The sequence below is a fragment of the Cebidichthys violaceus genome, unplaced genomic scaffold, assembly GCF_023349555.1.
Source record: "Cebidichthys violaceus isolate CVI_PGR_0920_01 unplaced genomic scaffold, fCebVio1.0.p SCAF_1, whole genome shotgun sequence".
Classification (NCBI taxonomy): Eukaryota; Metazoa; Chordata; class Actinopteri; order Perciformes; family Stichaeidae; genus Cebidichthys; species Cebidichthys violaceus.
The window spans coordinates 19871605-19889786 of NW_027176262.1; the positions used below are offsets into that span (position 1 = coordinate 19871605).

The 18182-nt window shown below is 43.5% G+C and overlaps 1 protein-coding gene across 2 annotated transcripts in view; it reads left to right on the forward strand.

The window, feature by feature from the left end:
• Positions 1–18182, forward strand: part of LOC137875073 (rho GTPase-activating protein 42) — a 55954-nt gene that overhangs the window by 15292 nt on the left and 22480 nt on the right. For both annotated transcript variants that reach the window (XM_068714033.1, XM_068714042.1), the window contains exons 2-4: positions 665–760; positions 3707–3768; positions 17944–18015. In XM_068714033.1, the coding sequence (XP_068570134.1) occupies positions 665–760; positions 3707–3768; positions 17944–18015 (230 nt within the window). The remainder of the gene's footprint in view (positions 1–664; positions 761–3706; positions 3769–17943; positions 18016–18182) is intronic.

Consider the following 18182-nt stretch of genomic DNA (forward strand, 5'->3'; position numbering starts at 1 on the left):
GTTACTCTTGAATTAGCGATTTTTATTTAAAGTAATTAAAACTGTTGAATGCAAATTTACAATTGGAAAATCACTGAGAGCGTAGAGAAATCTGTTTTTCCGCTGACATCACCAGCGAATGTTTGAATTCAAGGCAGCCGGAAAGCTGGAATACAAGAAGTCGACTGTCAAAAATTAGGACAACACTTCATCACAACTAAGCTCCTGCAATGCAATAAATGATGGATGTACATCAAGCAGAGAGAGAATCCAAACGTTTTTAACTCTCGATGTGTGCTGTATCATTTTTGACACAAAGGTTAGGCAGCTCAGCTGGGCTTAATTTTTCTGGACAGATGTCGGCATTATGATCAATGTACAAGCGATAAAGTAAATTTAAAAGATATTGCAGCGACTCGCAGTACTGCTATTGTATGAATGTCAGTGGGCATGGAACTGGACAGTCAGCAGATCATAAAAGTGCATTATCTCGCTCCGCTGCTCCCCGAAGTTGTCGAGCCAATGCTCTTCTGAAGTCCCGCTATGTTGATGCTGTAGTTATTGTAATATTGAGGCTGGGTTTTCTCATTTCTCTTTCTCATCGCCCTGCTGCCAATTTTTAATCCGCTTCCTCGGTGATTCATTCGTGCGATGTTTCATTGCAAAACCCTCTTTGACTTTCCAGATCTCTCTGCTGCCGTCCAGAAGTTCTCCCAGTCCCTGCAGGAGTTCCAGTTTGAGTGCATCGGGGATGCAGAGACCGACGACGAGGTGAACATTGGTAAGCTCAGTTTGGCCAGGAGGGCAGGTCCCTCTTCTACTTTATTTTATTTATTTTTTTCTGTGTTTTATATTCCTCCCTCCTTGCTCTTCCCAATTAGTCAGCTTGTCACCTCAATCAGAACCTTGTCTTTCATTTCCCTAAGGATTCTCTCGGGAGATAGTTGAACGCCATTGCCTGTAGTGCTTTCACGTCGCTCAAGAGCTAATGTCCTCTGGCTGAGGACCAAGTGCTCAAAGTGTGCCATTATTATATTTGAGCAATTGGACAGAAGTAAAAGAAGTAAATGGGGGGGGGGGGGATCAGTCATTGGGAGCTGCTTTTAGACATCATCAAGCATACTGCTGCGAAGTCTTGCAATGGGATTTGGCTATTGTGTATAGATCTTAAAGTTGTCTGTGATGCATGCATAATTGATGCTATTGATTTGCTTATGATGCTTCCGCTGTATCTTTTCAAGCCTATAAAAGATCAGAAGGGCTAATTGTGATCAGTGTCAGAGATTAATGGAGGTGCAAGCCTCCTAGCCTCCAACAGGAATATGAAAGCAGCTGTGCAGAGGGGCTCTTTGGCTCTAATGGGCAGGACTCCCAGTCTGGCCTCTTCTCACTCTTTTTCTTCTTTTTTTTTTTTTGCACTGCTCATTATCCCCAGCTTGAGTCCTTTGCTCCGCGGCGCTGGAGAATGCTGAATTACTGTCCATCTGTGAGGGTTAGACCGGATATCGACCTCCTCTACACGAGGCTGTAATGTTCATCTGAATGCGTAATGAATACTCGCGCTTTCCTCCTTTTTTCTCCCAAAGCTGAAGAGGCAGCAGGGTGCCGCAGACCAATTATGCTTATTGGAAAAATCCACACCCCAAATCCAAGCTTCATTAGAATCGGGCACGCTTTAATTTGAGACAATGCGCGCCGTCCCTGGCTCCCGATCAAGAGAGGCGTCGATCTCAAATTGAACAGCGGATGTTTTTAGCTGCCCACCTGTTCTGTAGACGGACCGGCTCAGTATTTACAGTGCAAGCCCCTGGCACAATGAGAGGCCTGTGGCTCAAACGACAGTCTGTTTGGAAGCATTTCATTGACTGTGTAATGCAGACAATCGTAAATCCACTTAGGGATGCAATATTGGCACAAGTAACATTAAAAAATCCCAAAATTGAGAGTGTGGAATAACACCAAACGCCCTGTAATATTATACAAGACTTTACATTCCCTGTATCCACAGCACACAAATGCATTGCTTACATGCAAAAATAACTCACTGAGTGCAACTACTGGGCAAGAAATTGCGTTCAATAAAGAGAAATGATTTCTTCATACTCGAAGCTACACTGCCGTGTTCACTCACCATCTCGGAGAGGAAAGGCCATGATTACAGTTTGAGAGGGGGGGGGGGGGGAATGAAACAATCAATCTAGCCATCAATGACAGTGAGCTTTCTGACTGACATAGCTGGACCCTTGCGTGAATGCCAGCCGTGATCGTGATGCTCGGTTTTGGTACAGATCACTTTGATGCTCCCAACTTCCCCACACAGCGCCGAGAAGCCTGCGCGGTGCTGCCAGACGTGCTCACCTGACCTTTTATTGATTTCGCTCTTCGACTTCCTGCAGTGACATTCACATTCCTCGCCAGTTATCCGGGAATCGATGGGGCCAAAAGATTGATGTGGCTATAGAAATTTAGAATTTTAGAAAAGTTACATGCCTTTCTCTCAGAAGGTCAGTCCCTGCAGTCTTCAAGAGTCAGAGGAGGTATAGATCCACGAAGGTGACTATCCAGCAGAAAGGCATTTAAATCCATGAAATTGATCACAAGACAAATCTTATAATATGCAGGAAAACGCTGTTCATGTACAGTAAATGTCGTTATTTATTTTGTATTAGCCTTCTTTTTCGTCCACACTCTTGAGGTAGTGAATTTTATTTCCTCCAGTGATCCATTGCCTTTCCCTCCATTTACCAGTGAATGATATGCAAGGCGTAACCTCACTTTGACTCCCATTTCCTTTTTCTTCTGAGTCTAATCTTGTCCCATCAGCGGCTCCAGCTGTGCCCTTTACCCCCTGAGAGGTTTGTGCTGTTGATAAAGGAGCTCGCGGCGTTAATAGGAGGCCAGCGCTGCCTGCGGGATCACTGGCACAAAATCATTGCTCCCTGGTCCTTTTTTAAAAGCTTTGGTGTGCAAATGGACCGAAATGTCTGAGATGACGCATGGCTCCCCATGCCTGACCGTCTCGGGCCGATAATGATGCTAGGGTGTTTTGGCGAGCGAGGCAGCTCGGCCGTCGCTAAGCGGCCGGATGCGGGGGCTGACCGACAGAGGCCACGCTGTCCCACCCCCCCCCCCCTCGTGTGAAGCCATCAGTTCTTCTGGCAGATGAGTCTCGATGCGCTGCGTTCATCTGGCCCCTCAGAACGTAATATAAGCTACTGAAGTACTGCACAGCCCAGATGGCGCGGACACATCTCGGCCACATCAGTCAGTCCTGCGTGGTGACAGCATATTGTGAAGCCTAGCAGGGGGAAGGAAATGGAGAGACGCAATCAGTGGGTTCCATTCAATTGAAGTAATCGTTTTTTGTTGTCTTTTAACCGCAAGTCCTGCTTTTAAATTGGACAGCTGCATGATTTTATTAGGTTCTAAACCGTGTTGCGGCGAAAGCTCCGGAGCTGCAGTGCAAATAAACAGTTTTAGCACCGTGCTACAGAGCTCGTGGGGTGCCAGGAACATCTGATGCTTTAACGACTGAGCCACTGTGTTAAAATGTATTTTTCCTTTTCCATCATCTGAACATCACAACACAGTGCCCCCCCCCCCCACACACACACACACACACTCCCTTTACAATGTAAACATATTGCACAGGATGTGTTATACACCAAACATACAGTATTTCACCTTTAATGTGGTGTTGTGGGAATGATGTTTCTTTGTATTTCAGCCCAGTCATTCAAAGAGTTCTCCCAGCTGTTGACCACCGTTGAAGAGGAAAGAAGACGCTTGGTAAGAATTCTTTTGATATTATAGAGGCTTTTTGTAAACGTATGAAACAAAAGAGAGGTGGAGCACATGCTTTTCTCGCTTTAACGCTCTTTGAGGAAAAAGCATTTTGACAGAAATTGGTGTGTGCTGTCATATTTGTATTCATTTGGACAGGGGTGAAGTAGAGACATCTGGTGAAAAGAATGGGGTCTGCAGGGTTTCCTATCTCCCATTTCCCAATGTAAACCAATGTAGACAGGGCCGCTGCATTTTGATCCTGTCTCTGCACCCCAGTCTGTCACCTTATTCAGCTGTGGAAAGACAATGAGGTTGGAATTACCCCGAAACTCCTCAAAGAGATACAAAGTCACAGTAGCAGGAACTGAGAGAGAAAAACAGGTTCTGAATACAGCTACAGAACATGGAGCGCCTTGTTCTTCATTGATCTACTTCAACACTGCGATAAGTTTATTTCCCTTTGTGTACTTTTTCCCGGCGTGATTTGGCTTCCCGCCTTTATGCTCCACTGCACGGCATTGTCAGCTCCATCGCCGTGTTGCTCTTGTTTGTGCAGAAAGAAACCCGGGGCCTGCACTTAGTGTTTTTTTTTGTTTTTTTTCAAAAGTAGACGTTTCAGAGGGTGCTGCATTTCAGAGAAGTGCCTCGAGGCAGGAATTACCTCAGTCCACACACTTCAGCTGTGCTTCTGATTTAGCAGGTCTGATACGCAAATGAGATCAGCTGCAGGTTTGCAGTCCTAGGTTTTATAACAACACAAGACTTTTTTCATCAGGACTCAGCTCTCCGTAAAGGAGCCGACTTCTAACAGCAGCCTTTTCTCAGTCTAGGGATGGATTGGGGGGGGGGGGGGGGGGGGGGGCAACTCTTTACGATGGAAAGAGTTTGCCCTTTTGAAGATGTGGGTCACCTCCGTGCAGGCCATGTCGCTTTATGGAATATCGTGTCATCCTAATCAATTTGACAAGCGTAAAGTCACCGTTCATCAATTCATATGGCCGATTTCTTTTTCTTTCTTTTTTTTCTTTTCAAAACTCTGATCCTCGTAAATGATTTAATTGCTGGAGATGAAGCAAAGACCGTGACGCCCCTGTCGGTCTTAACTATCAATATTTTGGCTAATTTGGCAATTATGCAGTGCGGGAAAATATTTTCTCAAGCAAGGAGAAAAAAAAAAAAAACCCACTTGCCAACAAACTCAGTGTGACACGGGGCTGGTTGGAACGTCACGCGGCGCCTCGAACTAGACTCCGGCATACGGTGGTAGCTCTGTCTCTCTGGTGCAGCGGTGGCCATTCGACGGCTGTCGAGGACGATCAGGGCAGATCTGTGCACAGCGAGGTTTGCGTTGTTTTTAAAACGGCTTATCTTTTGGATAAAGAGTGACTGCATACAGTGGATATTTTGAGGTCAGGAATTTAGATGGCACAAAGAGGGAAGAAACAGCTTTACAGCTTGATGTGTTGCAATCAAGCAATTTGCAGGTTTATTATGTGAAAAAGCATCTAATTGCAAAGAAACAAATCAAGATGACAAGCAAAGACACGGACACGGACATGAGATGAGGAGAATGCACGATTGCAAAGTAATGGCAATAACTTGCAGAGATGACTAGTCACAGAGGCTATAGGATGCAGTACTGCATTCAGCTGTGATACATTTAATAAGTAGAAATCTATTCATAGCACACACACCCCCACCCCCACGTACTGCATCCCTCTCTACTTGCTTGAAAGGCATCCTCTTTGCATCATCTCCTTTCTCTTCACCCGAGCAGTCTTCTGTCTCATCCGATCACAAGGAATACGCGAGAAACGCCGCTCTGATCCCTGCACTTTGAACTCCCGGTTGATCGTCATGTTGACGATGAAGCTTATTCTCCACTTGCACGTGTTTGAAATCTCCTGGGACACAAGTGTCAGCAATGTAACTAAAGTCATATGTAAACGTTGTATTTTTATAAATTCACCGGATGTGGAAAACGGCTTTTTTGATGTAGTTTTTCAAGAAGCTAATACCGAGGTGGAGCGCACGTTGAAGTGAAAGCAACCTTTATTTATTTTTTTTCTTTACTGCTCCTGCAGATGAACTTTAAGCTCGCTTGGTGGTGTAAAACTATGGTTGACATTGCGTTATAAGATACTGTAGATACTGCGCTCATCTTTACAGAAACGGGCCAAGTTCAGTGATTATTAGGCAGGTTGCCAGGGACGTGACTTCCATCAAGAGTGTTTGTATGTCTCAATTTCCTCACCTTCATTCACAGTTTTCACTACAGTGCCACCGTGGCATGAATTTGAGCACCATCGTAAATAATTAAAATGCTCTTTTATTTAGTCTAGGCCAAAATAAATACAGATTCAGCATTTAAAAACTGCATTAATTGTCCTTATTGGACACCAGAAACTCTATCCGGATAAGCAGCGCTGCCCTGCTGTTGTGGAGCAAGATGAACGTTAGACCGACTTCAGACAAAACGTTATCATTTCACAGATTCTTATTCTCCAGTAGCTAAAAAGCAGTTTGATTCCAAGGCTTGCTATTATTCTTTTGGATTTTCTCACCCCACGTATGACCTTAACTTCAATGGAAATAAACGGTTTTGAAATACTGAAATAGCTCCGTGGAAATGTATTGCATTATCAAGTTATGCAGTAATATATTGGAAATATACAGTAGGTCTTCATATGCCTCCAGATAGAATCCACATGTTGAGCATTTACTTAAAGGTGACCATCGTCTAAATGAAGAATTCAAATATGTAATTTCTATGCCTGAAGAAGGTTTAACCAATATTTGTGAAGAGTGGGAGACTGAATGTTTGTTTTTCTTTTTTCTTTGCGGTGCTCTCTGTGTCATTTATAACATCTCTTCCAATTCACTGTCTATGGAGCAGTTCATCACTTTATGCTTAATGACATCAAAGATTTGAGTTTTAGCGCATGGATTTTGTATTTGGGAGAGAGTTGTTCATGTGTGCTTACATGTTTGAAGTGTCTCAGACCGTAGCAGTAACATGTGTGAATTTTGCAAATGGGTTCAGTCCCCCTTTAATTCATAATCTATAGCGTACATGATCCTATTGAGATTTACTAGCGGTTCGATGACAAATGCATCCACTGAGCTGACCTCCCTAACTACAGTCTATAGCCTGTAATTTCCAAATATCCTAGAACTGTGATAAACAGCTTGTATAAATCACGTTTACTGTGTTAGATCCAGGCGTGTCAGGTACTCCTGAATATATGCTAAAGATTGAATGAAGCCATCATAAAGTCACGAGCTGAAATGGCCCCAGTTGCTGTGACCAGCAGCGAGAGAGCGAGAGAGAGGGGAGTTTGTAAATGCTCCCATAAAAAGTAAATAATGTCAGATTTGTCTTTTAATCATACCCATTTGTAGAATGAATGCAAAGGGAACGCAGTAGTTCTCATAAAGTAGCCATAAAGCCATTGTGAGCATATTATATTCTGCTCCCCGGTCGTTAAATCACTGTTCCACGAACCGAAAAAGCCTCTTTTTAAAGTGTAAAGGCCAGGATAATGGTTCATTTTATGCCACTGAATATACAGCTGATATATTGTTCCACAGCTGTTCAATAATTCATCGTTTTACTACAAAAGAGATGTCGGCGGCAACAAACTAATTGTTTAGACCCCACGAGAAACAAGAGAATACAACGCGATACGTTTTCCTTTTCATGACTTGTGTTTCTCCAACATGTCCGCACGCTCTTCACCACATTGGATACAAATGCGGTGAAGCTCAGCGAAAGCTGCGGCAGAGAATGGAGAAGTTAACAATGGAACTTTGGTGGAGACACTTGACGTTTCGTTTGAGGATGTATGGTATTTCTACACTGAAATTCAGATTTTGAAGCGCTTTGTGTGCCGGTTTTCGACAGCTGTATCTGTGCAACACGTTGTGGCGTACGACGCTACAAAAGCAGGGATGACAGCCTGCTTACTACAACGTGCAGACGTGTGACTGTCAGGTAGAAAACACACATATTCAGCTGTCTGTCACTGGCTCACATATTGTTCAGCGTCAAGCTATGAAAGACGAAAAGCTTATTTGTCGGGGAGCACCTTTTCATTTTCCTGATGAACCGTTTCACTGTCACATGAGAGAGCACACAGGGGAAATTCCTGAAACGTTTCCCAGATCGGCGACGTCATAGTGTGCGCATCTGGTCGGGCGAGGCAGGCGGGAGAAGGTGCGGATGACCAGAAGGTTTCATTCTGCTTTTTATGTCATTTTGAAAGCAGTCGGTCTGCCGAAACTCAATTAGCTCAAATCCGACACGTGTTCGCCAAATGCACAAAATCTGTCTCGACAAGGGAAAGGATACTATCCGCAAAACGTGAAATATTGTGAATTATACTAGATGAGGCTCGACTTTCTGCTCTACTTAAACGGCGATGGCTCCCAGATGGTGCTTCTATTTGTAAGGTCTGTAGCTGCTGAAGAGATGGCGGCGGATAGCGCAGTTGTATCCACACATTGGTAAAAATGATGCTTGTCACCGTCACGCTGAATGAGTCTAAACTCACAGCAGCTGATCATGAGAAGAAAAAAAAAAAACCCATCCCGCTAACTCCATTTCCACCATTTCACATCTGCACTGAATCTACGCACTGGAAATAGAAGGACACAAGCTGATAAGAGTCACTGATACGCAGACGGGGGGGGAAACCTGTGTGTCTTCACACGGGGCCTCCTGTCCTCAGTGGAATGTTAACCAGCACACTGTGTATAAAGGAGCCTCTGCTGCATCGGGATGGACTCGCACCATTGGCCCAATTTCTGTTGGCCTTGTCAAGCATGAAGCCCTTTATTGTCTGTTGGTTTGGCGGGTGGCCAGGCCTGAAATCTTTTTTTTTTTTTTTTTTTGCTCGGGCACTTTGTGATTGGCTCACCAGCTACCCTGAGTGTGTTATTCCACAGGAAGACTTTTCAACAACAACAACAACAACAAAAAAGGACAGATTTCTCCTATAATTCCCTTGTTGATAAGCCTTTCTGCAGCATAAAAAAAACAAAAAAAAGAGTGAAAGTGGTTCAAGTTCTGCATGGCTTGAGAAGGTTCAGCACTGCTGATCTTGGATGGCATTTAGGAGTGGAAGGGCAGTGCCCTGATGTTGTGGCTTTTGGACGCTCACATCCCCCTGGGAGGAAGCCTTTTATGGCTGCTCTGGAAAACAGATAGTTTTCCTGTTGTTGTTGGGTTTTTTTGTTGTGTTTATTGGAAGGTAGAAAATAACCCAGGTGTTGTGGTTTTTATATGTCAACTCATATAATACACATACTGCCATGTAAATCTGACTTGTGAACAGTCGCAGTAAACGGTGCTTTAAGATGAAGCTGTGTTTAAATTACATAAAAACTTGAATAATTGTTCAATTTAATTTTAATTACAAGTAAAGAAAAAGGTCAGAAAATAGTATGTATAGTTTCAGATTCTGTATTTTTGGGCGGGGGGACCTGGTGTGTGGCTTCTCAGTATGCCCTCTGCTGCTCTTGTAATGCGATCTGTATTTGGGTGAAAGAGTGTTACCATAGGGTTGTTTTTTTTTTCCAGGCTGTGTTGAGAGCAGAGTGTTTTCACACAAAGAACGCCTCTGCTGCTTCTCAGTGCAAGATCAAAAATGATTCCTGTTATAAAATGTATGGCAGAAAAGTGAAGACATAGTTTTCTGTTCAATGCGCTCTCAGCTCACTTAGAGTCTAATTTCTCACAAGGAAATGAGATATAAAGCATGACAAACGGTCTGTTTTGTAGAGCTATCGCTCACATCTTGAAACAATATTTAACAAGCTGTAGCATCTTCATTTCCCTCTCAGTAATATGTGCGAGATGCATCTTGTAATTCTCTTCCCCATTTCCTCCTCTTCTATGAGATAAACAACAACAAAAAACAGCCTCACAGTCCCTTAAGTGCTGGTTTGCTGCGCGGCGTTGCATCTATTTCCCGTGTTGAGTTCTCCTTTTGGTTTACATTTTCCTTCGACGGCCTTTAAACGCGTTCGATTATACATCATTTGTCTCTGCCGCACCACTGAAACCAAATGGTGTAAAGTGCTGCCGTTTTTTTCCTCAGGATTTAACAGTACGCTGACCCCGCTCTGCGGTGTAACTTGTATGCCGGGCTGTGAACTGTGAGGAATGTCCTGTTGACCCTGAAACAACAGTGTGAAAGAAAGGCAGTCATTGTTCTCAGCAACATCCTTGGTGACTTGTTTAATCAAAGTCGGAGAAGTATTTGGAGCCGTCTGTATCGGGTCTTTGTGCGATCCGCCGCGCTGCTTAAATAAACCTCACTTCACCACCATATCACTGTGTATATCAATATTCACCCTGAGCATATACTGTATATATATCGATATATACATATATATCTATACGTATACTGAAAGTCGAAACATAAAGTTGAACACAAACCTGTTTTTTCTTCAGCAGGTACAGACACAGTATACTGTAGTTAAACTATGATTACAGGGAAGAATTGCCGGCTGGCATGCAAGATTTAAACAGAATGTCAGTCTTACAAAAAGTAAATAATTGTAACCTTTATGCTGTTTTGCAAAAAGAACAGATGTTTTCTTTACATGTAATGCGATTCAAGAAATTGCATTCAGGGTTTCTTTGTGGCAATTTAGGTTCCCTGTTTCTCTTTATTAGCAGCTTAGTTTTCCTCTATTTATCTCAATCTAAGTCATGTACAATTCTCTCCTTAATTTCAATCAAGGAGGAATCTGCAGAAAATGATCAGCGCATCGCGCAAAGAACAAAAAGTCTTACAGATATTGGCCAACCCGAGTTAACAACAAAAGGAGCGCGTTCCAGGTGCAGATCATCAGCTCGCTGTTTCTGAAGCTCGTTCACGCTGCTCCTCTCACCGCTCTCCACGTCGTCACGCTTTACGCTCGTTTCGTGTCACTTCAGCCGAGCAAGGTCACAGATTTCCCCTGGTGGAAAGCGCTTCAGTCTGGAGACGGATGTTTCTCCGGAAAAGTGCGGAGGAGCAAAGCAGGCGTTTAGACAAGTCACTAAAAGAGCCGTTTGCTCTTTTTATCCTCCGATACACTACCTGAGGGTTGACCGGGCATACATCAGTTAATACGTGAAATATGGTGCTTAAATATCTTTGTTGCTTCAGATGACAAATGGTCCCTCTCACTCAGGTTCCTCGGTAACCTGCCAGCTTTACGCACTTCCTGACAGCTAGCTTCATTTTTTTAGGGTCCAATTGAATTTTTTATGACGACAGTTGGGTCGTAGTTGTAAAATGTTTAGTTTCGGTGCACCGGGACTGCAGCGCGGGAACAATTGTACTTTTCTGCAAACATAATCTTGGCCGACTCACACACCTGACTGACGACAAAGCTTCCCGTTTTGACACACAGTTATCACGAGTGAATAATGGCACTATTTTTAAGTTTCTGTCTCTTTTCCCCCCGCAGAGTTCCTGTGATGCGTTTCAAGCTTTTTCTTCTCCGAATAACAAACGCCTCACTGTTAGATGACAAGAATGTGAACTGCTTTATGGCAATGAGTAAAATACATATACAGAGGATCAAAAACAGTTGGCTGGGACCCCCCCCCCCCCTCTTCCGTGGAGTGTGTACTCCTAGCTGGACACTTAAACTGCTCCCCTGGGTGCTGTATAGTAGCTTTCCAATACTACAACAGCTGAATTTCACTGCGTACATGTGTGACAATACTGTCTTTTTTTTTTTTTTTTTAAAGTTGATTTATATGTGTTGTAAAAGTGTTGTAAAAGTGTTGCAAAAGCGGCAATTGGTTCTCTGAGTAGCACGGCCCTTCATTTGGAGGAAGCAGATAAACACGCACAGACGAGCCGCCTCCAAACTCTGCTATCAAAACAGCATCAGGGTACGTCACAGGCAACCAAACTGTACTCAAAGCAAACAAGAGAACATCCTCATGGGAGCCGGCAACCAGCTACTGTCTCCCTTTCAGCGGCTGCCTCATCTCCTTGCTTAACAGCTGACTCTGCGAGGAAATGTGTGGGGCAAATGTGTCACATCCACTCTCACACTGCGACTCCGTCTGCAGGTCTGTTTTTATTTCAGAGCTCATAAAAAGTAAGGGGAGGCTGACTTTTTTCTTTCTTTCTTTCTTTCTTTCTTTTTTTCAGCCTGCTGCAGGTGCCAGTGCTGCACCAGATAAAGATTTAGCTCTGCAATGAGATTGTTAGCCGCTGCCAGCCACACACACACACACACACACACACACACACACACACACACAGACGCGCACACGCCAATCCAAAACAATCTGCAGACAGACTGAGACACGCAGCTATAGCACTCCCTCTTTTGACAAAGGTCACAGCATGAGATGGGACGTGGAGCTGGTGGGGGCAGTAATGTTTACAATGCATTTAACACATTAATTAGGTAGTGGGGTCTTTGCTCACACCTCCTTTAATGAGTTAGGCTAATTCCTTTTGGTCGCCGCCGCTGTCATTGTGATTATTGGTGCGAGTGATGCCGGTACTTTTATTTGACGCCGCTGGCTATCATTAGCTGTAATACGACTCGCAAAGAAGTGCAGATGTCCGGCACTCGCACTGAGACTCTCTTTGCACAGAAGGAGAACACAGCCGCGCCACTCTGAAGCTCTACCGGCAGCGCTCATTAACATTCCTCGGCTACGCCGGCTCTCAGTGCTGGATCTCACACCTAATAAATCGACATTATTGTACATTCAAATCTGCTGCGTTTCAATGTCAAAGTCTTTAGTCGATTGCTCACACGCGACAGCTAAACGGAGGTCAGGACCTCACATGGGAATGTAATCCCTTCCGAGAGGGACGACTTTCAGTGTGCTTAATTAAATACGTCTTCATCACCTGGAGACGTCTTCATTGTCTCTCCGTATTCTTGATTAATCAAAAGCAGATGGACAGAATTACATGACCGGTGCTTTTACCCTTAAAGTAAACTTGCAATATGTTTTACTTGAGGTTTTTCTACTGTTCCAAGATCAATAGCTTGTTGACAACATCCGATTTAGGGCACGGTCAACCTTCGGTGAATATTTGCCTCCCGTTCACTTCCATTCTTTGGTAAAAAAAACCCCAGTCCTCCCATTCATCTTAATATGAGTAGAGCGTTTATGCGGTGAGAATCGCAGGGGAAGAAAAACGCAGCTGTGAAAAGTTGAAACAGAATTTTGGAAAAATGCAACCCGACATCACACTGCGGTGACCAATCACGTCACCTGCGATCAGACAGGAAGACGGCCATGGGAAGAAGACTGAAACTCAATGCGGTGTGATGTGATTTTCCAAGTGCAGTCACTCAATTTGGCCTTGTGTGCCGGTTTGAAACCCACTGTTTTGATTGGCCTCGCATCCTGTTTTGACAGGAAATGTGCGTTGATGCTGCCGGACTCGTAGGACCCTGCGTACTAGCAGCATCGCGTCACACAAAATGGGCTGTTTAAAAGCGTCCTGTGCTGATCGCTCCGATGCCTGATTTAATGTGAATGCAACCTATGCGAGTGAAAGGGAAGCGGATAAACCAATCGCTTCCGGTGGAAAAGCAAATTGGCATCTTCGGTGAACTTTGACGGGCAAATTCGCCGCCTCAACAAACAGCAGATGTGTGAGAGGTTGACCCCGCCTGAACGCTGCCCACATTCAGAACAAATATCGCCTCAGCCTATATTAGTCTTTGCAGAGGCTAAATATTGGTGTTTTGCAACCTCTTGACTCCTCATCACTTCATTTACTCACTCTACTTGTCAAAACCAACAGACGACTTGATGATATGGCTGTTTCTATTCATTAGTAATAATAATAATTAATAATCAGATATATTCAATTATATAGCGTTGGTTCATGTTAATCACAATTGGCTGATACTTCATTGTCATAGTTGGCGGATTTTAAAATGTAAAACACAGACTCTCTCTCCTCTGCCTGGATTCACATTTGCTCAGATATTGTATGCGAGAGTGAAATGGCCAAACAGTAAAAAAAAAAAAAAAGTGCTTTTTCATTTGAATGCAGCATGGTGACCAAGCAAGCTTTTATGACGCCTCTTCAACCAGCAAAAATAGCAGGAGTGTGTGTGTGTATGTGTGTGTGTGTGTGTGTACACATATAGGAAGAGATTCAGTTGATTTGCAGTGAGGCAGCAGGGCTTTAGGTGCATTAAGCTGGCTTTTCATTGTGAGGACATTGTCAAAACAGAACGGGCAAAAAGCCTATAAAAGTTATTTACTACCCAGTTATAGACTTACATACTGTAGCCAGTGAGGCGGAGCCGTCCACAGTTAAATGTCGTGATGATTATAACCTATAGGCGTGTGAGAGCGGGATTGCACAAACACATCCCCCGGAATGAATCTGACATGTACAACCTACAGCGTGTGCACTCAGAAGCTACTTCAATAGATCTGAAACACAATATGATTGTATATCGTAAACATTTCCAGAACACACAACATGATTCTGTCCAGAACGTGTCCTCGCAGCGCTTTGTGAGCCACTGAAGTGATGAGCTGATCACCTGGGCGACGGTTATCTGTAGGCTCCTCTGCGAGGCAGATGTGGAGAGATGCTGTTCACAGAATGTGTTGGAAATGCTGTGAAAAAAAAACCAGGTTCAACACACATCAGTGCATTTGTCACGGATAGACGGAGACGACTAGTTGTGTTTCCAAACTGTTTAGAGTAGATATTCACATTCAAACAAATTCTAAAGATATCAAAACGGAAATTTCGATTAGCACACTTTTCACGATTCAGTTTGACTCGGCCCATGCGTCATCCTGATCTGTCTCGGCAAGTTAACCTCAGAGCGACGCTTGATATTTGGACGGGTAAAAGCAAGGAGCAAGGGGAATATAGCACATTGACATTCCTCCCCCATATCTGGGATTGAAATTGCTGAGCACTATTGCATCCTTTCAAGCAGCACACTGTGCTCGCTCATATGGATTAAATCCTGTTTAGACAGGCGGTTGCTGAGGGCATTCGGCACAATGCCAGTTTGAAATGATCCATTGAGTCTCGAATAAGTTGGTCTCTTTGAATATACAAATCTGAATTGGCTTGTTGGAAATTAAGTGATCTGAAATCTTGAGCCTCTTGAATCTTGAAATGTTGATTGTAATTGTCAAAAATTGTCTTTTGGTCGACATTCTGCATTGGTTTGGATACGATGTGCGCTAATTGCCCCCACCGGGCACTGTGCTGTTAATCCATTTGAAATGAACAATTTAAAGTTAAAGTGTAAGTTTAAGCCTGATCGTGGCGCTGAAACGTGTTGCTCATGCAGATTTCAGGTACCGGTAACATTCTGAAGTAATTTAACTAACTTGCTTTCATTCAATCCTAAATCATTCATTCGATCATAATCCCCCAGGCTTTCAGTGCTGTGTATTTAATCGGCCTGTCCATTGAACTGAAAATGAGAAAAAGTACGGCGCGGTATTGGAAATCTACATTTAAAGCACGGTAACGCTGCAGGCTCAATTAGACTGAAAGCATGGGAGATAAGACGGAGGGAATTACATTATCACTCTGGCAGAGGAGTACGATTCCTGCTGTTGACACAGTAGATTACACGATGACTTCGATACGACTGCTGGATTACACCAGCTACATTTGATGACCGTCAAATGCCCTCCACGCTCCTAAAGGAGTGTCACTTGTAACCAGTATGCCTCGGTTCATTGTCATTGTCTTCCTTTTGCTTCCTTTTTCAATTTCAACACAACCCCCGAATTGTTATTTCATATTTCATCAAATATATTTTTCTTCATCATTTTTTTTAGCAATTCTTTCCTCTTTTGTGCTTCATCTTGCATGCGACCTCATCTTAAGTTATAATTAGTGTGAGTAGAGAGTGTCATCCTATAAGTCATCGCAGACACACTCTGCAGATTTAGTTCTAATTAACATTTTCTACTGTCGGGCTGTAACTAATTGTTAATTAGTTAATTAATTAATCCCGGTGGGGAGATCAGCCGTGTGTTTGTGCGTGCGTGTGTGTGTCTGCCTGTCTGTCCACGGCAGATCTCGTATACTACTGGACCCATCAGCCTGATGTTTTTTGTGATCATTTATGACTCAAAGACCTCCTGTGGTTGTGGTGATTCACATTTTTTTATTGATTGTTTTGTATCGTCATTGACTGCTGACTCCCCACTCCTCTTAACCACAAGTGATCCCCATGTGCTTTAGTAGCTAAATTCATTTCTGGCTAAAAACAAGCCTTACCCGGTCTGTTGCCGCTCATCCATAGAAAAGTTTTGTCTCATTTTGAACCAGAGCATCTGCAGATCAATTCCATAACCGATATGGTATGATCTACTAAAGTGAGGTACGATACAAGAGCCCAGTTTCTGTTTTATTCGCCGCCATCTTGACTGTACGGGAGCCAGGAAGGACAATTGATATTCAACTCTTCTTTGTTTGTCTGCTGAGTTATTTTTTCTATTAGTTTTCAATGACTATTCAGTCTGCAGTTGTCAAAAGTTGCGAAAACTAAAAATATTAAGTGTGACAATAAAACCAGTAATACAATACAGTGATGTGAAACAAATTTTTGGGTATTTCTACTTGACAGTTATCAACAGTTATCCCAATTAAATGAATCAATTAATCATTTCTTTACTCACCTAACACTTTAGTTTTTTGCTCATTTGTTTTAAAATGTATGCCCGATCAAAATGACCAAAATGAAACAAAAAACACTTTGCTTGTGCTCTACTTTATGCTTAATACTTCTCCTAATGTACAAATGATCATTATGCAACATTGCAGCCTTCAGTGATGGCGCAAAACGATGATTCATGATGTGTGAGATCTCAGTTTACTGCTCACTATCGAGTAAATGTAGTGTACAGCATTGGACCGAAAATATTTGCAATTGTAATGCAGTGTAACCACCATAATCGGAATGTGCAAAACGTCAATATTTGAAGGACCACTAATGTAAGGTGTAATTAATTAAAGTACATTATCACAACAAAGCTGGTAGTTTACACTACAAGCTCACGACATCCCACAACGCTGCATGTGAGATGGAGACGGAGACATCGCGGGCTTCAGAGAGATCGTAGCTTCCCTTTTGAAGCCACTCGTTCTGGTTGGCTGACGGAGCTGACAGGGTTATTTTGGGACAACGAAAATGCGCCGTGATTAATGGCTCAAAACAAAAACTATCCCGAGACGGTGTGTGTTCAGAGGACTGTAGCTGGGAAGCTGACAGTCCATCTGAGCCGACAACCTCTAAATTAGTGCTGGTATCATAGATGTATTATGGAGCGCAGCCCTTTTTAGTTTATCACATGCCCTCAGCACACAGAATAACACCTTAAATCAACCGAAGAGCCGCGTCGCTTGTGACGGTGCCTCCCGTAGAGCAGCCCCAGCCGGTCTGATGTCATCTGATCTCAGTGGCTGAAAGCCCATCTTCGGGGGAAATTCAGAGGCACCTTTAATGGCACCTTTTCCGAAACCCTTACTCTCAAAAGGATCGGGCGCAGACTGTAATTGGTGCGATATATCTCCCCTAATCTGTTTCTGTCTGGAATGAGAAGGTGGAGGCTCCAGGAGAGACCTTTTCTTTTTTTTTTCTTTACTCCAGTCAAGAAGGGAGAGGTCACCAACATGTGAGGACGTACCTCAAACATTTAAATGCATTGCAGGCTGCATTTGCAGAGCTCCCTCGTCTGCTGTGCCGTGTCATAATTCAGCGAGGTCTGACGACGCCGGTGCTTCACAGCTCACATAAAACGGCTCCATTTTCTTCTGTCGCTCAGAACCATTGTTGAGGACTCTATCTGTTATCTCTGCCGTGCTCATTCTGGGCACCTCACAGCAGCACATTGTTCATTGTCAAAGGCTTAGGAGATATTAATGAATGTGATTGCTCTATCCTCCACTTGTGTTAGGACTCAATGCATCTGTATTTGACATCGGGCTGGATAATTCTCGGGGCTATAATTCCCTGTGTGTCATACACTTTCTGGCGCATTGGTGAAGCAAAAACCATTGTAATGAAACTGAATGACTGCTAAATGAAAAAAATGAAATTGTGATATCTTCCGGGTCCACGAGTCGTTTAAATAACAATTAGTCAGATCACATGTCAGTCTGACATTTGTCTGTATTGTTTTTCTTCTTATTTCAGATTCAGAATGCTGATGATGTGTTGATTACTCCCCTGGAAAAATTTCGGAAGGAGCAAATCGGCGCTGCGAAGGTAAGAGACCTCCGACACGGCACGCGCAATTAGCTGCCGAATTGAGGAGGAGAATTCACGATATCTCTGACACCCCCCCTCCCACAGTATGTATGTCGTTAATTGAAAGTCAAATATGACACTGCCAGAAGAAGTGTCATAATTAGAGTGATGGGGGGGGTATGAAC